This window comes from Eptatretus burgeri, chromosome 3 (assembly GCF_056783735.1).
Source record: "Eptatretus burgeri isolate ZD-2024b chromosome 3, Ebu_testis_v1, whole genome shotgun sequence".
NCBI classification, from domain to species: domain Eukaryota; kingdom Metazoa; phylum Chordata; class Myxini; order Myxiniformes; family Myxinidae; genus Eptatretus; species Eptatretus burgeri.
Genome location: NC_140963.1, coordinates 30,577,446 through 30,599,945, shown reverse-complemented (window position 1 = coordinate 30,599,945; position 22,500 = coordinate 30,577,446). Strand labels below are relative to the sequence as shown.

Genomic DNA, 22,500 nt, shown 5'->3' with positions numbered 1-22,500 from the left:
TCAAGTTGCACTACATCTTTGGCAGGTTTGAATATATGCTGCATTTGCAAAGCATCTGGAAAACTCGTAAAACACGCAAGACCAGAATCATATCAGCTGTTTATCCAGAGTGTGAATACCCGGTCGTTCTATGGAGATAATAAGTACATATCCATCCAAGAAGAGCTTGGTGATATGATGGCAAATTAACTATCACAGAAAGGTGTCACATGGCATCTAGAATGCTATAAAATTGCAGTGCACAAAATCCATATTGAGCGGCTGAAAAACAGATATGAAGCTGCACTGGAAGCAGGCGAAGTACCTAAACCAACGAAAGTTGGACGACCAGAAAGGACGAACCTCAAAACACAACCACCACCACATGAGAACCCATCATCAACAGAACGTTACATGCAATCTGGTGCCAAACAATACAATAAAAACAACTGCTTCTTCTATAATGGATCTTCAGAGAAAGGAGCACTCCACCAGATCAGTGAGTTCAACACCGGGGAACAGCTCCGAAAGGCTGTTGAGTACAGCAATAACCAGCAGTGGAAAGTAAATCTGAGTGCTGCAATCGATCCAAATGATGCCCATGCAATTGATATCAAATACCATCTGTATTATTGGGTGAAGCACATTCAGCGAACTCAAGTAGAGCAGGAGAGAGCAGATGAAGAAGCAGTAATAACCAAGGTTTCAGCAGACATTGAAGGTTTCTTCTACTTGATGAGCAGCCTGCTGGAATCAGGATCTATCCTGGACATGGGTGAGGTAGAAGCAGCTTATCAAAATGTCCTCAGAGTCAATGGTTCAAATGATACGCTCATATCAAGGAGAAGTTTGAAGCATAAGCTTGGAGAAAATTTTGATGATGTTGAGTTCTTCCGCTCTACACATATGAATGAACCAGATCGGATGTACACTTCGAGAACAAAAAGAGCCGCAATTGACAACCTGCACGAGGCAGCTGGCGATGCGAGCAGCAACATGAAAGCAGTCTTCGAAAGTGCCAAGGTAATAAGAAGGGACATCGCTGAAGCTCTAAAGCAGCCATGGAAATTTCAAGGTTCCCTGTTAGATGAAAATCAAGTTCCCAAATCGCTGGAGGAATTCATCCGCTGGATCCTAATAGGGCCAATGTTAACACTTGAGTCAACACAAAGAGAGCATTGCATTCAACTAGTAACACGGACCATAGCACAAACTATAATGTTTGCATATAAGTCTGATCGTCAGGTGTCCTACGTGCCAAGACATGAGGAAGCAGGCTTTCGACATCACAATGAGAATCCACTAGTAGTTGGAATTGGTCTGAAAGTTCATCAAGCCATTCGGAGTAAGACCAAGGTGAACATTCTTCATAAGTTTGGGTACTCCATCAACTACGAGCATGTCCTTCGCATAGAGACACAACTTGCTCATGCAGTGCTGAAGCGTGCTGCACAGAACAATGGTCTGTATATTCCTGAAATGCTTGTGAAGGGAAGATTCCTCTTCTTTGCAATCGACAATGTCAATTTCGCCGAAGATACACCAGATGGAAAGGGGACATTACATGCCACTGCCACTGCTGTTTTCCAGTTCCATGACACAAACAAAACCAACACCCAAAACGCAATTGCCATAGAGCAACCGTGTACTGAGCGATTCCTTTCTAGTCTGGCACCAACAGAACCACAGCTCCTTCCATGTAGTATCAACAGTAAACATAAGCCCACATCCAACGTAAAGTATGCAGAATTCACAATAAACCAGAATGAGGCCGTCTTGAAAAGCTACAGATCTGAGGACCTATATTGGCTTCTCTTGCGTTCATATCATCGTGGGAAACCAAATGGATTTCAAACTGAAGCCCAGGTGCGAGCAGATGCTATTGAGGAGTGTATTGATCAGACCGAAGATGAGACAGAGACAACCAATGAACATGACCCAGAGGCAGCAAACACACATCACAATAAAGATAACACAGATGTAACAGGAGGGAGTCATCAAACATGCCCAATGACAGACTCAGAGGAAATGATCATGAGGACAGCATGGATGAAGATGTGAACCACGAAACATACCATAAAGCATAAACGGTACATTTCTCTAATTGATTGACTTTTAAATAAGAACATTTGCATCGGATATATGCTCCCTTATGGTTGTTATTGCCAGGGAAATTGGCATAGATACCTGTGGACAATAAAAAAAAATCAGTATATATATATATATATATATATATATATATATATATATATATATATATATATATATATATATATATATGATATATTTGTGTTACAAATGTCTAGACCTTTAATTTGATATGCTACATGCTTTGCTTTATAACAATATTTGAAACTGGAAGTTGCAACCAAAACAGCGATAATGGTATTTTAGGGGACCACATTAAAAGCCACCAAAATGTACCCAAAATGCAAAACAAAAATTGGCACCATGATTTTTCTGATTCTCAATGCATCTGTCTGCAATAAAATCCATGGTGCAAAAAGTTATCATCCAGTGCCCACGGTATTAGAGTTTCATACATATGCTTCTTCACGATACACCTGTAACCATGTGTCTTTCTCCCCTCTTCCTGGTACTTTTCATCGATCAATCAGCTTCACTCTGCGTTTACCATTCCAAATTCACCATACACCTCCACAATATTACTTCTATTTTCCCTTTTCCGAATCTTACACAATCCTTATTTAAAATAAATAAATAAATTCACCTTTGACTATACACCTCCCGTAACCACGCGATCTGTTTCCACTGTCTGCGATTGTTGATCCAAATTCACCATTCACCTCACAATTTTTTTCTACAACCTTTCCATTACCTAATCTGATAAAAACTCTCTCTCTCTCAAAAAAATAGTAATAATAATAATAATAATAATAATAATAATAGAAATGATCTCTTATAATGCTTCATCTTCCTCTTTCACACGTGTGGTTCTCATTATTGTATCATAATTAACTACTCTTTTTCTATTTCAACAGACTGCTCTCAATTCGACCTTTCCCTCATACCTTGCTGAAAAAATCCAACTGTTACAGTGTTTCTTCTCTCCATTCTCTTAATTTGCCTTCATTGCATCCCTCAAGAAATGTCTTTAATCGCATTTCTGATCTGAAAATTAAAAAACCCCAGTTTGCAATGAATGTTCGCTTTCCATCAACCATTCTTTTTTTCCAACTTCAGTGCCAACTCACTCCTCTCACCCCTCCCTCTCAAAGCCACCATCACACTCTTCTCCCTCTAAGCTTCCCTCTCACCTTTCTCAAAAACTCCCCTCACCTTTCTCCCTCAACTCTCCCCACTCACCCTTCTCCCACCATTCACCCCCCTCACTCACCCTTCTCCCACCATTCACCCCCTCACTCACCCTTCTCAAAGTTACCCCCCTCACATCCACAAAGCTGCCACCTTCCCCTGGCCTCTCACCTCCATCTCATCATTCCACCTCCTTAAATCCTCAACTGCCTTCTGCCCCCTCTCTTGCCCCCCTCTCCCCCAGCACCACAGAGCCTTTTCTCCTCCTCATCCGGCCCCCTCCCCGAGCTATTCTGCAATCTCCCACACTCTTTCAACAACTCTCCTTAACTCCCTCCCTCCTCCCTCCTCCCACCACCTTTTATCGTCTCCCATCCAAATCCTCGATCTTTTCTACCCCCGTTAATCCACTCCAAACCCACCTCCTTCAAATTCCCTGCTTTCCTTCCTGAAAGTCCCTGTAATGTCCATCTTGTATACCCCATGTTTCCTGCCCCATCCCTCCCCCTTCCATAGATCTCCTAATGTCGCTGTTCCCCACTGTTTTGTCCTTCCCACTCCCACCCCTCTTGTCTCATACCCCCCTCGATGTGCGTTGTTTGTTAGCTCTCATACGAGCCTCGACAAGGTATACAAAACAAATAAGGGACAAAAGTTACACACACACACACACACACACACACACACACACACACACACACACACACACACACACACACACACACACACACACACACACACACACACACACACCTGGATATTTTGAGACCTGGGAGGGCTCTGTTCCACCTTCGTGAAACCCGCATACGAGGATAACAACCAATGACACACAGACACACACGATTGCAAAAAACGAAAAAAAATGTCTGGGACAAAATAGGACAGGTTTGTATCTGCTTTCAGGAACTTTATTTATTTATCTACTTTACCATCTCCACGACCAACACACAACTTTGGATTAGTTATGTATAATATAATATAATACACACTATAATATCACTGTTACCGACACACTACCTTTAATTCTTTATTTATTTTTATTCCCTTTACCATCACCACTAACTACCAACAAACCACCGTTAATTATGTAGTTATTTATCTACACTTTATTGTATCCATTACCAAGCCTTGAATTATTTATTTATTTTGATGAAATACTTCCAGGGGTACCCGTGTTCCCCCATGCTGTTCTCATTGTCATTTTGAAGAAATGAAATTGTTTTTTTTTTCTATTTTTGTGGGGGCCTAAAACACTTGCAATCCTTACATACACCCACTGGCTAGGCAATGTTGTCAGGAATCATTTAATATTACCTTTCACAGAGCTACAAGGGCTTAGGCACGATCGAGCGATTATAAAAAAATCCCCCAAATACTTTTCTTTTCAAAATTTGCAAAAGTTTTTTTTTTTTTGCCGAAAACACTTCCCGTCATTCTGATGAACCTCTGAAAGTTTGACAAATATCCGTTCCACCTTCTCTGAGAAAAATTTATTTATTTATTTATTTATGTACCTTTCACCCTGATACAACCTATATTTATGTATTTTTTTCGTTTGTTTTTGGTTATTTTAACGTAATATTTACACATCTCATTTTTAAGGTGTGGTTCGGGGCTGTGTTTTTGATGAGGACTTTCATCCTTTTTGTTTTGTATAAACAGATAATGGCATTTTGGAGAGTGCTGCCTTATCCTATATATAGCATTGAAGAGCTAATCTTAAGTTATCTTTAAGGAGTTAAGTCAACCACAAAGTGTGGTCCAGCATTACTAGTGGACCAGACAGAACAGACAGATTACCCCCAGCCTCCACCTTGAAGATCATTAATTCACGAACTCGGTTTGTACTAAAAGTCCAGAAGTTACAAGGTAATTTTAACTGAAATTAGTTCAGCTTGCAGTTTAGAATGAAAATCGTTAATATGATTGCTTTTCGCTGAATGAGAACCCACAACCACTTGGATGCCAGTTGATTGTCATTGCATACCGAACATCATACACACCTTTTCTCCCTTATCCTATCCATTGTAAATCATATACAGTATTCTCCCCTCCTTCCCTTCGTTTTATTAAAAAATTCCTTTTTCTCAATGAACCGCAACCCCCTCCTTCTACGCCCCTATTTGTGTACAAATTATGCAGCCTAATTATATAATATAAGCGTGATAGACAAAATGAAAAAAACAAACATTTATTGTTGTTTGAAATGGAATTGCTTAATATTCTTCAATAATGTCCCCAAGGTTAATTAATTTTGAGAAAAACATTCCAGTTGGATCAGACCTGTGTGGGCCCCAAAGACAAAGAAACAAAGAAAGGGTGAAAAATCAAAATTGTGGTTTACGGAGGGGGGGGTTGTGGGTTTGGAAGGGCCACAACTTATTCATCTGTCACAAAATGCTTCACTCGAAGGGACTTCCCTATCGAATAATAATAATAATTTTGTGGCCCTTTCATCCGTAAGCATGCCGGTGTCGCCAATGCAGCGGAGAAGTCAAGCTCCAGGCAACCCTTCACAACCGATGGCTCGACAACTGAAGGGATTCGAAACCATGGTCTCCTTATACGAGATTAAAAACAATTTTTATTGCAAAAATTATCACAATATTAACGAAGCGAATAACTTGCTTTAACAAACCAGCAATTGGGAAGAACCACCAGTTGAAAAACATGGTGTTTAGTGTGCCATTTGTCAGGATCAGGTTAATACACAGGATGAGATCTAAAAAGCTATGCAAGTGCATATGTGTGTGCATAACTTACATCTGGGTGAGGAATTGCATACTGCCCTTGGATGCTGTACGCCTGCAACACATTGCAAAGAACAAATGAACCACAGAATTACAAGAGCCAAAACATCATTTTACTAATCACTTATTGGACATCCTTGTGGTTCATGCGACCCATTCTTGAAACCTAGTATCGGACGAGGGATTCAGAATGATAAAGTTTCCACATGCAGGTTGCAAGCAAGTCGGGCCAATCCATTCTATCGTCCTTTTAATTAAAATTAAAAGATGTCATAACAACAATACAATGGATGAAACATTTACAAGCCAATATTCATATAAGTTCTGACGGCTGAAGTCTGACCCATAATTTTCCATTTTGCATGTTTTTGCAAGTTATATTCGAATCTGTATCCATCTGCAACATGGTGGTTGGGGTAGAAGCATTAGGGTGCTCATAACAAGTCAGCAACACTTTTGTGGCTAAGAAACAATTCTGGAAACGTCACCACTCTATCTCAGAGGAAGGTTTGTCTCTGATGCAATGCCCAAAGGCAGATTCAGTACAGTCACAGCAGCCACAAGGCAAGGAGCGCACAGCATTGTTTGTCCTTGCCCTCCCAGCAGTCGTCAGGCAAAATTTTGTAATTTAGCCAGGGTGCCGGTGATAACTCAACTACTCCACATGAAATACACTCGGATTTATAACGCATACAAACTAATGCCAGCAGACAAGACACCCAGATTAATGTCCATCCAAGAGACAACGTACTTGTGATGTGATGCTGTTCCACAAAGCACCAATATGACAGTTAAAAGAACCCAGACAAGATAGCTCAAAGGCAACTGCGCTACCTCGGCAACAAACTGTCGGAATCGGGAGGAAGCCTAGGTGGACAGAAATTCTCCCATTTTCGTGTATGTATTATGGAGAGGACCCTCAACTTCATACAATGAGCAGAATTAAGAAAAATGAGAAACGATTTCATCATTAAGAATTAAGAAAACTTTCCTCAGGGATTCTTTACCAAATCAGTAAAGCACTAGAATAGCAATTGGATATTTACTCACTATGTGGCAGGAGGCAGGGCGCATGAGTATTGTGATGATTCCCGTCTGTGTGTTTGTCAGTTTGTCTGCAGAATAACTGGACAACGAGGGCAGCTGGAATCACCAAATTTGGTAGGGATATATTGGAGTAAAATAACTCTCCCCTCAAATGAAGAGATTTGAGATTGGAGGACAGGACTTTGTAGACCACGTTAATAAAGCATACGACTGATGATATTCTGTTGCGTGTACATAGATGATATTCCAATCACTAGTGCAATTGTAGTTACTACAAGATGTACAAAAGCAAAACCATATTAACCTGTGATGAAACCAAAAGAAAAATTGCACTAGTGAGTGGAATATCATCTATGTACACGCAGCAGAATATCATCACCTCCAATCTCAAATTTACAATGTAGTTATTTCCGGTACGGGATTTCCAGATGAGGTTTCTGGTTCTTTTGTGAGTTTGCCATTGTGGAGTCACTGAGACTCGGAAATATTTTCCACCACTCCAAAAGGTCCTCCACATTTCTCGGAAAGAAATATCTTCTTCTTTTTTCGTATGCAGCACATGGCTCTGGGTAGCATCTGAAGTGTCTTCTGCCATCAGATACACCATTGCAATTGCCATGGGACTGTTTTACCGTGAAGCGTGGTTTTACCATTTTTTATCACCGATCATCGTTTTTCTTTCTGAGTGTTTTTCCACCCCTGGCTTGGTTTTGGATGGAGAAAAGGTGATTTATTTTATTTTCTTGGCCGATCTTCTTCGAAGAGAGTGACGTCCCTTGGAACGATGGAGAGATTTTACTTCATCGCTTGAATTTTTCACCGGTGCTTGTACTTGTCAATGGTGTTTTTCTTTTACTCACAGACATTCCCTGAGGAGTGTATTATCATGGACTTCCCTGAGGAGGCCACAGATGTATTATCATGGACTTTCGCGAGTTATTTACTTTTCTCAACACTGCTCACAATTTGTTTCATATCATGATTCCCGAGTGGAGAAGGTTTCATGAAATAGAATCTGAATTTTCACTCATGAACTGTTCCATGATTCCAACTGTTCTACAAGCCGCATTAAAAAAATGTTCAGTCGGAATTGTATTTATCATCTTCACAATTTCTACACATCACTTGCTGGTGGGGGTAGGGGGAGGGAGGGTGAAGCTATGTTGCTGATGCAGTGCCCCCTGTCGATGAGAGCAGGAATTTGGAATTTGACCAAGGTGTCCGCGATGGAATACCTACTCCGAGCTGACACCGTCAGATCTTTAATATCCGCCAACTAATGATGGCAGACAAGAATCTCCGTTTAACTTCCATCCACGGAACCGACAGTACACAGATTGATGAATCACCCCTGCAACATGCAAAACACCAGGATGACAGTTTATATCTAGGCCAAGATTCCAAAACAGGCTTGACAGCTCAGAGGCCAGTGCGCATGCATACCTCGAGGGTATTCTGCTAGCCCAGCAAGTAATATGTTGGAATGGTGATTTTATGGCCTGCGTTGTGAAGCATCCAAAGAAAATAATTTGGCTTGAATACTCACTCACAATGGCTTATTATTTTTGAAAGGTAGGGGAGGATTTTTGATGTTCACTTGCAGGCTCTTGCAGATGTGATGGCCGTATTATCCTCCCCTTCTGAATGCACGGAACACTCTTTGATACAACAACCCGTCTTTGGAACGTTTGTGTGACAGTTTATTGCCAAATCATATTTACGGAAAATGGGAATCAATCCCAAGTTCGACAACTTGTGAGTGTGCTCTATTTGACAACACTGCTCAGTGCCATTGTGTACACTTATTCTCAGTTTAAATTCCTAAATCTAACCACTTGCCAATTTGAACCCATTAATGTTTTCCTGCCATCATACATTGTGTGTCATTCTTTTTCTGTTGATATATTTACCTTGCAGCATTCACAAGTGTTGAAGAACCACATTGGGTTACAATCAGTCTGTACTCTATGGTCATTACGGCATTCAATCAGTCTATTGATTTCTGCAAGGAGTGGGGGGGGGATCTTCCTTTGAGAGCAACAGCCATCAAAGGAAGTGACAGCAAAGAATGCACTCCATTGGAGGAAAAAAAGATCCTACTTATAAAGTGTCCAACCGATACATTGGTCGGTTTTTCCATTTGTGTTTTGCTGAAAGCGTGGTTGGTTGAGCATACTCGCACGAAAAGTGATCTCCCTCTTGTCTTTAGACAATGTTTATTCTGGATGAAGAGGTTATAAGAAATTCAGTTGCTACAACCAATCATAGCAACCTGTGGCCAATATCCCAGAAGGTACGGACACCTAAGATGAAGCAGTCACACTGCCCCAGAGAAAGTCCCATCAACCGTCAGTTAGTTATTGAGTATTTCTTAGAATCTGAGAGTCATGCAAGTAACCATTCAATAGGAAGGGAAAACTAAAACAAGATTGCAAAAATAATAAAGAATAAGATGATGGAGAAACTGTTGGCCTGGAATCCCAATTATTGCAGGATCTGAAATCCGAGATTTAAGTCAATAATTGTTTCAGAAATATGAGTAAAGACTTATCGCAGAAGTGAATTGCAAAATACGGAGATTGCAACTTGCCAAATTGTAAGGTCTTGTGTCGTCGTAAGATCTCAATCGTAATAATTTGTCAGTTTGCGGTTGAAGTCACCATCTAATACCATTATTAAACTCACTGGCTGAAATTCGACGCTGTAAAAATGGCATTGTAAAACTACCCATGATTTGGGCTGTGGTACATTGCCAATTGAGCATACGGTGTACATCTTTATAACAAGGTACTGCATGAAAGGGAAATGTCAAATAATTTGCACTCCAGCATTTGTGAACAACAAATTGATGCTGGAACATTTGTCTGACATTACCCTTCATATTCTACATGAGTGCACCACTGCACAAAGCTTCTTCCCCCTTTCCCTCCACCTCACCCAGCCAATGCTACATTAAGTTCACGGAACACAGGCTCATTGGTCATTTAAACTCGAAAAGGTAATAAATAGCTGCTTCAATCACAAAACGTGTTTTAATCAAGGTGATTTTCGTCGAAAAAAAATAGTTAATTGACTCTAGGGGAAAACAACACCTTAATGAAAGCCTTTGCAAGTAAACTGAACATGGTGACAGTCCCTGCAGTGGTTGCGGTGGAGAACTGTTGTTTGCTTTTCTTCACAAGCAAAATAATTATGTCTCTCGTCCAATTGATAGGATTTGTCAACTGCATTCAAAACAACTCGGATTGGAACTGCAGCCATCACTTTGAAACATTGGAGCAAAGTGGATGTGATGTGTCGACATCTTCCGTGCATCTACGGTCCAGCTGTGCATTGGGAATCTTAAAAGTTTAAAAGAATTGTTTTTGATGTACATGTTGACACTCGAGAGGATGAGTTGTCAATAATGCTTTATCCTCAGCATAAGGAAACCATTATGTACATTTGATTTGGTCTACAGGGAAGTGAATTCACAAATGTTTGAGGTGTTCCGATCCATAAATAATGCCAATGCAAGTTTGAATTGGTTCTTATTTGATTGTGAAAGTCAGACCTTAAATCATAAGATGTTGTTACTACGATTCAGTAAATCTGTCTTTCTCAGCTACAAATCTCATCCCTTTCAAAACAGAAGACATCACATTCAGAGCCTCCAAATGCAGGGCTGAACAACTGCAAGCCTTTGGATTGACCATGTCAAGAGGCATTGGAGTTAAACAAAAGCAATCACCCTCTGCATCCTAAGTCTTACAATTACTCCCATAGCCAGTGATAATTCTCCTAAACAGGAAGTAATATAGAGTTTACAAGATAATTAATAGCATGCATTGGATAGGCAAGGTTAGTGCAAACATGAGAAAGAATTCACTCTGCCAAGGTAGAAATGAATGATGATGATGAATAATCTAAATGACGTCCAAAGCAACATAGATTTCAATTTCTAGCACAATGCTCTCTCTGTCTCTCTGTCTCCCTCACATCTGTCAGGACATCACGACCAGAGGAAATGGCAACAACCTAATGACCTTTCTTCACTCCCCAACCAGTGCTGTGCTGAAAGAAATAGCCAGGCAGAATGATGCACAACAGGATGCCCTCTGTAAAAGACTTCCATCTCGCGTTGACGACATCAATTCTCATGGAAAATTAGTGACCTAAGAATCTATTCTAAGGGATCGAGGGCCTATGAGGCACGTATCTTAAACTCACTGCAGTCTGAGTGCCTCTTCGTCTGCTCCGCTTTGTGTGATTGGTTGAGCCTGTACCGTGGCAGGGAGATGGATTCATTCAAATAAGAGAGTGAATTCTATTTAATAAGTTAGGATGGCATTGTTTTGTGGAATGGGTTGTTTACCTGTTCCGCTCTTTATAATTGCAGTGCAAGATGTCGTTTCATTCACTAATTTCTGGGATGTGATGTATGAATGTTGATGTATAGAAGGAAATTATATTCTGTGAAGACACAGGTAATTCTGTTACTATTACATGGAAGCAAAACTGAAATTTCAAAACACCGACAACGAGAATGTCCGGTTTTTGATGAAACATTTAACTTGGAAGTATTAACGTGAGAATAATGCACAAAATAAGCAGTTAAACAACTTGGTCGAATTCCCCAGCGATTTATGTAGGGTCGACTTGGTTTTGCTTCGTGAGTCCCCGATTGCCTGTTAAATATCATGATTTTCGCAGCTCACAGCAGTCAACCAAAGATCAAAACAAGTCTGCTCGAGTTTCAAAACCGAAAACTTTATATTCGCATACCTGAAACAATCACCAATGGAATGAGTTTGCGACTTTATGTGCGTTTTCTCAATACATTTACTACTACTACTACTAATAATAATAATAGTAATAATAATAAAATGAGTTCTCTTGCAAGGAACTTCTTCATAGGAGGAAGCCATTAGGCATATCAAAGTCTGTGATATTATTACTAACTTATGGTTGTCTGTCCATGCTCTATCCCTTATAAATACTGAGCATCAAGCAAGGAAGCTCTTACCAATTTTTAATTGAATCGGACAGGGTTTGAACCACTGACCACCCAGACTCAGTGCAGATGCTCTAACAATTATGTCACCAATGCTGCTTTAATTAATTAATTAATTAACAATGACCTGTCAAAAATAATTTCATAATGCACCTCAAAGATTTATTGGGAATCTTTCACCAGGACTTGTTGAAAATCTCATAAATGTACTAAACTTGAAACTTCTTCATGAAAGGTTGAAATGATTACTAAATCATTCACGCTCAAGTTCTGAAAACTGCACTTCGATTCACGCTTGACACCTTTCTGACACCTGTGTCGTGACACCTATTTTACATGTGTTTATCAAGCATCTTACCGAGTAATATGGAAAGACAAATGGAGTGGCATCATTCGCTCAGTTGGTACTTTCTAAGATGAACATAATCTGCTGACATGGGAAACAGTCAGCAGCGGACACCCCTTCTCAAAATGTGCCGCCGGTTGCAGCGGGCCGGCCGTCCCGCCTGAACTTAGGTTGTGGACGTCAAAGATACCACGACATCTTTTGAAAAGTGTAGGCCATTGTGCCAATACCTTGCACAAATTTCTTGCATGATATTAGCTGTATAATCAGCACCTCCCACAGTCGCTAAGAATGCTGGAGTCTGGTTTTGGTATGGGCAGAAGGGACCAAATGGCCATCTGTTCCCAACTTTCCTTACATTTGAAGCTGGATTAATGCAAACAATAATGGTTGCGAGTCATTGCTCCGAGTAATATGAAATCTAAACGCAGCGGGATACTTGAAAGCGTTTTGCACAGAATTCTGCATTCAGTCACTTTTTTAACGATTCAATACAGACAAAATAATAAAAGAAAAACTGGAATGCACATCTTGCTATGCACATTGAAACAGAATTAAATGCCTTCTGCATCTTATGTACACAAACTAGCAGATTTGTTTTTTTTATCACTTCCTCATGAGCCCCCCTCTCCCCACACACTACCATTTTCTTCTCCACGTAATGTTGCATATATCGTCGATCCCACATCTACCTTAATTTCCAACCTCTCCAAACATCTTCAACTCTCCCAAACTCCTTTTTCGCCATCATTTCCCCTTCGCTTCCTTCTCTCAAATAATTACATATCTGTATGTACGTGATATGTAAATGGTCCCAAAGCCTGGCCCGATGAGAGTTTTGATCAAATCACAGCTACTAAAAACATGATAAATAGGAGACTATTAGCGGACATGTAATGCTGATAACTTGGACTTGGTGTGGTCAACTTTACTAGCGGCCAAGTTCAATGTGTTCCTTCCCTTTGACTCTCCCTAATGAACATAATATATGTTTTGGTTGCACAAGAGGGCAAAAATATGCAGTCAACAAACCACCACAACAAAGAGAGATTGTGTAGCAGATAAACTGTTTGTTTTCATATATAATGGGAAACCCTGTCTGGTTTTGATGAATGACCTGAGAAGCTGTCTGATTGGTGCTTCACAGGCAGGGAGTTACATCAGTGAGTGTGCTGCCACTCCGAGGCAATGTTAAACCGGTCGTCCTACATCATATTAGCATGCATTGCGAACTCACGTTTTGCTTGAGGGATGCTAATAACTTTGCAACTGGAGTAGTGTCCTGTTCAGGGTTAAATATCAGCGAGGCAAACATTCCTGAGCAGCCATTGGAGACACCAATTCCTCCCAAGATGGGGAAACAATGACAAAAGCAGCAGCAATGCGAGCAAAACTTCATATTGTTAGCTCGTACTGTCAGGCTAACTACATTAAAAAAAACAGCTCAAGCATCTACCAAAGGTCACAATAACCACTGAAATGTTGCAACCATTTGAAGCCATAGTGCAGCAATGTGACTTACAACTGCGAGTGGGAAAGGAGTTTTAATGAGGGAAAGTGGTCAGCCCTTCTTTTTCTCACTTCTCCCATCTGTGGAAGTGCCTTTCTGAGGTTGAACCCCATCCCCCACTATTCTCTGCAGTGCTTCAAGCAGACAGTGTCATCCCCCATCCCCACACAAAATCTCTCTTTACCCCCCAATGACCCTGCCTTGCCGAACACTCTTATTTGCAGATTGCTGCATTTCCTCCCCTCCTCTCTGTCCTATTTTCCTGTTTGCTCATTCCTGCCTCACTGCTAGTTCATGCCCTCCATCATCTTATTCTTCCATGATCCTCGATATTGTAAAGGAAAAGAAGAAACCTTTGCTTGACTGCGATGTAATTTAATTATGAAAAAGCTTCAAAGGCCTACTCTTTGCAAAATATTGGATCTTTAAAGTGCATAAGAAAGTATAAGCAGATGAGACAGCCATATTAACTTGCTCTCTGAAGGACAACATAATCCACAGTGCTCTGTGCAGCACTGCACCTGCAGAGGACAGTTCTAATTGGCTACAATCTCACTCAGAATCAAAGCCCAAATCAGACTACTCAGAGGTAAGTAAGCAAGTTCACAGCCGAGGTATAATAACGTCACACAATGTTCATCTCTTTGGACCATCTTTTTTCTTACATGTGCATGGGGAGAGGGGAAAAAATGCGAGAGCAGAGCAAGATATTGAAGAGAAGAGAGCACAATGAGTGAGGGAGGAGGAAAATGGAGAGAAGGTAAAGAACATTTGAAGCAGAAATGAGTAGAGAAGAAAGACAGGAGTGTTCGAGATAGATGGAGGAAGTGAGGGATGTGGGTCAGATTAAACAAAATTCCATTATGTCTGCATAAATAATAAATTGATTGGTCTTCCTTGACAGGGTGGAAAGTAATGTTTGAAGATTATTATGTACTGTGGGTGGGGTACCTGGTGCTGTCCAGCCGAGTGAGCTTTTCCCGGCGGGGGTTTCGGGACGTGTTCGACATTGAAAAGCTTTGGAGTTATTGGCCTCATGGTGGTTATCTTTTGCCTGCGGGTCGGCGTCAGCAATGCCTGACCCCACATCCCAATACATACTTTATAGCGGCCTTTGGTGGCCTCAAAACAGACCTGAAGGCTAATATGTGGCACCCTAAAACCTTGCCAAGATTCTCAAGTACATACACCCAAAATTTGGGGACTCTAGGTGCTACGGCTCAGCCGTGAAGGAGTAACAAACAAATGCACAAACAAACACACACAAACACTTGAAAAGATTTATTAGATTATTATCATGATTACCTGTCCTCCAGCAAACACGACTGGAGCTGAAACTGCCGGCTTTGGTCGATAAGGAATAGTAGCGCCTTTTGGAGGGGACTGGCGATTGGAGGAAAAGAGACAAACAGGTAGTGTTAAATAAACCGAGAAGAAAGTTGATGGCAGATATAAACCTCTTGCCGTTGAAGTGAAAGGGACTCAAATATTGAACAGGAAAGATGGGACATCCTGGTGTAGTTTAAAGGTGTGAATAAATACCTGTAATATTGATCAGAACCCTCACCTCAAGCATGACAAGGCAGATCTGCCTCATGCACTGTGTGATGGCCTCTGGGGTGCCAGAAATGGTGACTGCTCGCTCTGTGGAACTGGGCAGCAGGTCGCCAGCCACTTGAACCTGAGCACCGGTGCTCTGCTCATCCAATGGGAGGTGGGCAGCAAGTTTTTAGGAGACAGGGAGGGGAGAAAAAATAAATTGAGCTTTGTTGGCCAAAATCTATCCGAATCGGTAGCAAATGGATACAAAAGAAGATATGGGCAAAAAGTGACCTTTTGGCTTCACATGTTTGAATCATATGTACACCTCTTTATTCGGCATTTGCTAAACCTTCAGGCAACCGATATATCACAAGTTAATTAAAGTACAGGTAAAGGTCATTCAGCCATTATGCTTGTGCTGCACTGTATATTCATTCAAACAGCAGCACGCACTGCAGGTAGTGCTACATTTACAGATGTCACTGCAATCGGAGAATTTGGCCTCGGGTATCAGTGTGCAGTGCCACTCTTTTTGAAAGATATGAGGGGATCCGTAACAGAAACAAGGTAAACGCAGTTGAGACGACAGATATGAAGTCGAGCTTGCACTCTTGTTGAAAATTTACAAGAACAGCCTTTCTCTCTTTTTTGTAAAGTTTGACTATTAGGAATGAAATTCACACTCAGTATATCAATGGTGAGCACACTACCAAGCAGCTATCATTGTTAATGCCGAATGGTAATAACTCATAAAGGAACGATCCATAATCCATGAATGAGCAGGAAAATCAACTGACCATCAATTAATTACCCCAAAGGAATAATTTATACACTGCGATGATTGACCAGGTAGAGACTGGCCTTCAGCTTGGGCTTGGTAGTAAATAAGCAAATCAACAAACAAAAAGAAAACAAACAGTCTTATATTCTCTTGTGTGTACACAGACATGTGTGCATCAAATAACCATTAGCATCATCAGCAAAGCCCTGATGTCATCAGTGGGATGCATTTTATCCCACATTGGTGTTGTATCACCATATGTGAATCACAAACAAGGGAATCAATCTGGATGGAAACATTTCTGTTTAACCTGAAGTGTAATCATCAGTCTATCCCTCATGTTGGCTTTCAGTGCATCACCATCATCATCTGCCACATCCCATTAGTTTGGGATAGGTGGCTCATGGAGTGTGTGGTTGTACAAAGTCTTTCACGAACTGCTCAGTCGTGTCTGACATTCGACTACGACAAACCGCAAATCGGTTATTCATGACCACACTCAACTAGTTAATAAATGCAGTAATCCCCTAACTTGACGGAGGAGCAGGGCACAGATGGAGTCCCATCACAGCGGTTGCTGCATGACCTGTAAGTGTTGTCACATCTCGGGTCAGTTTGCTTCTTTCGATGAATTGATTATTCCTGATTGCAAACCTCCTAACTGGTGTTCAGCAGGGCAGAGACAATGTGTTTGTGTGGCAGACGGCACTTTTTGCGAACAGCGAATTACACAAAAAAGGATTAAGGCAAGCGATGTGATGGGATGCGATCTTTGCCCTGCTGCCTCATCAAGTTAGGGGGTTTGATCTGTATTTATTAATGGGTTTAGCATGATCACAAGTAAATGATTTGTGGTATGTTGTCCTGATGACCTCAAAACAAAGGCAAAATATGGATCAGCGTCTCGACTTTCATTTATTCGTGACCATACAGGCATAAATCTCAGTTTGCAAAGACCTGCGGGCCACATAGACACCATCCCAGCTTGGAGTTGATGTGTCAGAATAATTTAAGTTCCTGACGTCAGTGTCATGACACCTCCAAGTTCAGTGTGCTCCTCTTTTATACATGTTATATATATATATATATATATATATATATATATATATATATATATATATATATATATATATATGTACATACATAAATCTAATCTTCTAATACCTTATAAAGAGGACATTGTTACTCTATTTATGCATTATGCTTGGTGATTGCCCATTCCAACCCATTGATTTCAGTACTTGGTATTGCAGACATTGCACAGTTCAACTAACTGGCTTTCAAGTTGCCGGGGAGTGGGGGGTGTTTCCCCCTCACAAACCCTCTTAATGGAGAACTAATACTGGGCTCGCATCAGACCAATGTACAGAAGATTAAATTCATTCAAAAAGAACCCGGGCAACGCTGGGTGCATTCACTACACACATATATATATATATATATATATATATATATATATATATATATATATATATATATATATATATATATATATATATATATATATATATATATATATATATATATATATATATATATATATATATATAGATAGATCGATAGATATAACTAAAAATCAGCTCAGGAGACAAACTTGCACATAGAGTAAAAGCACACTGAACTGAAAAGAATAATAAAATTCTTCAATAAAACCCTGACATTTCAGAAGACCACTATCTTTGGTCCTCAGAGGTAAAAGCAGAGACGTCAGTTATACATATACATGTTGTTATGTTTGTGGGGTAGATGGAGTATTTCATAGCAAAGGTAGGATTGTACAAGTATGGAGATGGTGATGGTTCACGAGCAATGTACATGGTTCGCCTTTTTTATTTTTTGACCTTCGAGGGGACACCACGGGCAAACTGGCAGGAATCGGGAAAAACGTAAACGATGAAAGTTGTAGTACTCAAAGAGCACTACTTGCATACCAACTTTTATTGGAAACAGTTGAAAACCCTAGGAGCTCGATGCCCAATTTATTGATTTTTTTGACATTTTCTGAGTTCCTGACCTTCTAACCTTGACCTTGGGACAAAAATGAAAAATCGAGCTCCGTGGGGCTATGCAGGTGCCATTGGGCTAACCAAATACCAAAACCCCTGCCAGATTCGACAAACCCCCTCGGAGAAGATGCAACTTGAAACTGGCTACCCCCTAAAAACACACGTTTTTTGGGCGTGGCTCCGCCCATAATAGGCACAGCATGCCCATTCTCCGGAAAACACAACTACATCATGATATAAACCTCTCACCCAAATTTTATCAAGATCGGATCAAAACCCACGGAGCTATGCTCGGGACAGACAGACAGACAGACACACACCCATAACTAATATTGTGGTCACTTACTGACTCGTGAACCAATAGGGTAGCATGGTCCGTGGACGAGCAGGAGACATCTCGATGTAATTTGAGTAGGGAAAACTGCCAGCTTAAGATTGTTACGTGTCACCGCATGGGGGGTGGGGGGGGGTCGAGGGGGTGGGTGGAGAGGATGGTGCTGTGTTAATTAGGTGGGGATTAAGGTTAATTTCTCCAAGTATGTGATTCCCCTATGACCTTTTCTTATGTTTTTGCATTTACAAAACTGGAAATAAAAGAACCACCCTTTCAACAACAACAACAACAGGGCCGAACATTTCCGAACAGGCAAGAAACCCCGCCTTCTTGGCTTCGTGCCAACAAGCCACACCATGAGGCTTATGATTGGTCTGTGTGACGTGAGAGGAAGGGGACATGATCAGAGAGGATATAGTTGGGTGAGGTATACGATTGAGACAGTGGGTCTCGCTGGCTGGTTCCTCCTCGACACAGGAAGAAGGCTACATGATTCTCGTCTTTGTGCTGTGTGAAATTTGCCTGTGTGCTGCAGCAAGAGGTGAGCCATTACTATAAAATTAACGTTTTTACAGCCATTTTTCCCTGCTGTGTAGGGGTTTGGCTTTTTCTTGAGGTAATGTTTTATGGCCGGATGCCCTTCCTGACGCCAACCCTGGTCGCCTCTTATGACACACAGGGATATGGTACACCTATTCTAACCGGGGCATACACCGGGACCAGTACACTGGCACTCATTTCGCCGACCTCGGAAGGATGACAGGCTGAGTCAACCCCCTGGTGTTAATTCAGCAGCCAACGGGGCTTGAACTCAGGACCCTGGGATCCCAAGCCGCCACCCTAACCACTAAGCCAACACCAGGCTAGGTGAGCCATTACTGTTCGGCTGAATTGAGTTGTACATTTCAGAGAGAGAGAGAGAGAGAGAGTTGACTTTTGTATGCTTTTATTATAAAAGTATCAAAACACACCAGAAAAAGCACACTCCATAAAAACAAATCCAAACAATTTGACAGCAAAAATAAATTCAACAAAAGCAAGGGTGTCTGTTCATGTCAAACACACCATAGAATAATACATATATGCAAAAAAGTAAGTAAGTACTTTACACTTTTACAAACAGATTCCTCATGAAAAGAAACTCAAAACCTCATCAGTGTACCACTGATCACCCACAGTATCCAGGCTCAAAAGATAAGCCTGCTCTATTTTTACTCGTGCTGAAACCATACCTTCAAAGCACAAAAGCACATTTGCATTTTCCCCCTTCAATTTTGCTTTCCTGGTTTTATAAATTGGCAGTTTAGCAATTCCCAACAGAAAAGACAAAAACGAGAGGACTGGTTTACTTTTATAATTCCCCCCGATTCCATAAATAAAGACTGGAAAGGAAAAAAACAAAATCAAATTTATAGAAAGACTGTTGAAGGAAGAGAAAGAGGGGTACCAATCTCTTACATTCAATAACAACGTGGGCAACATTTTCAATTAAATCACAAAACGGACAAGAAATTGGAACAGAAGAATTAAACTTATGAAGTAATTAATGTCTGTGTGACCAGGGCTTGATGTGCTCGTCTCCAATTCAGGTCTCCAGTTCGCCCAAGAGTTGGAGAACTATACATTTTGTTCCACACTGGAGTTAAAAAAGCTCCAGCGGGTAAGGTCTCATTCCACCGATTTTTCAACAGTTTTGTAAAACCAGGTATACATGCTTCCAGACATATGTTGTAGATAGCCGTTTTGCCCATGACGTGAAACACACCAATTTCCTCCAAGTTTGAGGAGAACACACCCTCTTGTTTTTTTGAGGCAATTTGAAGTTCAGGGAAATAGAGACGTGAGTCTACCACTTCATCCACCCCAGTCCACCCAATGTTTAGTCTATGAAAATTTTGAATTACTGCTTTCAAGACATTTTCCACAATACGAGCAGAACGAACACCAGTTTTTGATGAAAGTGAGCTTACAGGTAGCCAGGCATTCAAGGATGGCTGCAACAGGTCTCGCACTCTGTTTATTCCAACACTGGTGAAACGATGCATAAACGACCTGGAGGTTGAAATTCCAGAGAATAAAGGATTCTGAACTAATGGCTCATGTACAAACTTTTGGGCATCGTATGATACCTCGAAACGTTGCACTCCGAGGACTTGCCAAGCATTTAAAAGGCTCTGATGAAAACTGGGGAGCTGAGACATGTCAACGTGTTGCAGGTCGATGAGGAAAAGTTCACGGTCATATTTCAGACCTTCCACTTTCTGCAAACAGGCGTTTGTGAGAGATCGCCAAGGAACACACTCACTGTACAGTAGGCGCTTGATCGTGGAAATCTGGAATGCCATTATCCGACTTGGGATATGCATCACATTTTGACCACCCATATTTCGGGGTCTGCAGACCACGTCTGGGCCCAGCCAATGGTGGCCACCCCAGAAAAAAATCAGTCAGAACCCACCGAATGCCTGTGACCAAGTATCTCGGAGGTTCAAGTGGGATAACTCTACGCAAGATAAATGGAACCACCAGGTTGTTTATGATTGATACCCGTGTCTTAAGCGAGAGAAGTTGGTACAATCTTCTCCACCTTGCCAGTTTCAATTTAATTTTTTCCAGGAAGTTCTCCCAATTTTTTTGTTCAATATATATCAATTCCTAGAAATAAGCCTAAATATTTAAAACCCTCACTACTCCACTGTATTCCTCCTGGTAAAACAGGCAGGGATGAGGAAGGCGATCTGGGGCCCACCCAGAAAGCTACACTTTTTTTCCAATTTACCCTTGCAGTAGAAGCAAGCTCAAACTGGGTAAGGCAATGAGAGACCTCAGAAACACCTTTTTGATTTGCAATAGCAACACAAATATCATCAGCATAAGCTGAAACAACGACTTTGGAGTTTTGTGAAAGAGAGACTCCTAACACTGAGTTCCGAAGTAAAACTAATAAGGGTTCAACGGATAGATTGTAGAGCATGCCTGATAGCGCACAGCCCTGATGGATGCCTCGCTGAAAGGGGAAAGGGTGACAAAGACTATTATTAACCTTCAGCAGGCAAGATGCATTTTTGTACAATAACTTAACATAAGCAATAAATTTTTCCCCAAACCCCGTTCTCCTTAATACATCAAACAAAAAAGAATGGTTAACAGCATCAAAAGCTTTTTCTTGATCTAAAAGTAATAAACCAAAACCAGGAGATGTAGTTCGACCGAGACTGATGAAGTCTCTCACCAAAAAAATATTATCGTATATGGAACATTCTGGAACACAGTACGATTGATCAGTGCCAATCAAGAAAGAGATGACTTCCTTTAGACGGGTTGCAAGTGCTTTTGACAATATTTTATAGTCCGTGTCGAGGAGTGACACAGGCCGCCAATTTGCGGTCTCATGCAGGTTTCCTTTCTTCGGAAGGAGACACAAAACCGCCCTCCGGCAGCTCAATGGCAATTCACCTTGTTCAACACTCTCCTGAAAGACCCCAAGAAGAGTAGGGCCTGGAATGTCCCAGAAAGCCTTATAAAATTCAGCCGGAAGGCCGTCTAGTCCAGGGGCTTTCCCATCCTTGCTATCCTTGAGCGCAGCAGTAAGTTCTCCAAGAGAAATGCCAGGCTCAAGCAATTGTTGTTGGTCTTCAGACAGAGAAGGGAGCTGTTCAAGCATCACATTCCTGTTCTCATTCACAGCTCTTTTTGCGAAGAGTTTAGAAAAATAGTCTTGTAGTTCATGCTTGATATCACTCTGGGAGGTCAACAAATCACCACCAGAAGAGCACAAAGCATGGATTTGTTGAGAGGTCTTGACCATTTTTTCCAAATTGAAGAACCCTTTGTTTGGTGTGTCAAGTTGGATTTTTTCGTTCCGCAGTCAGACGAAAGCACTGGCCGTCTGCTATTTCACCATTTCAGCCAGAAGTGTCCTTTTCTCTGACAACT

General features: G+C 41.1%; 1 protein-coding gene across 8 annotated transcripts in view; it reads right to left on the bottom strand.

Annotated features, from left to right (window-relative positions):
* Positions 1 to 22,500, bottom strand: part of LOC147029619 (poly(rC)-binding protein 3-like) — a 481,413-nt gene that overhangs the window by 61,977 nt on the left and 396,936 nt on the right. For all 8 annotated transcript variants that reach the window (XM_085872817.1, XM_085872812.1, XM_085872818.1 and 5 more), the window contains 3 exons: positions 15,469 to 15,597; positions 15,207 to 15,284; positions 6,019 to 6,060 (listed from right to left, as the gene is read on the bottom strand). In XM_085872817.1, the coding sequence (XP_085728943.1) occupies positions 6,019 to 6,060; positions 15,207 to 15,284; positions 15,469 to 15,597 (249 nt within the window). The remainder of the gene's footprint in view (positions 1 to 6,018; positions 6,061 to 15,206; positions 15,285 to 15,468; positions 15,598 to 22,500) is intronic.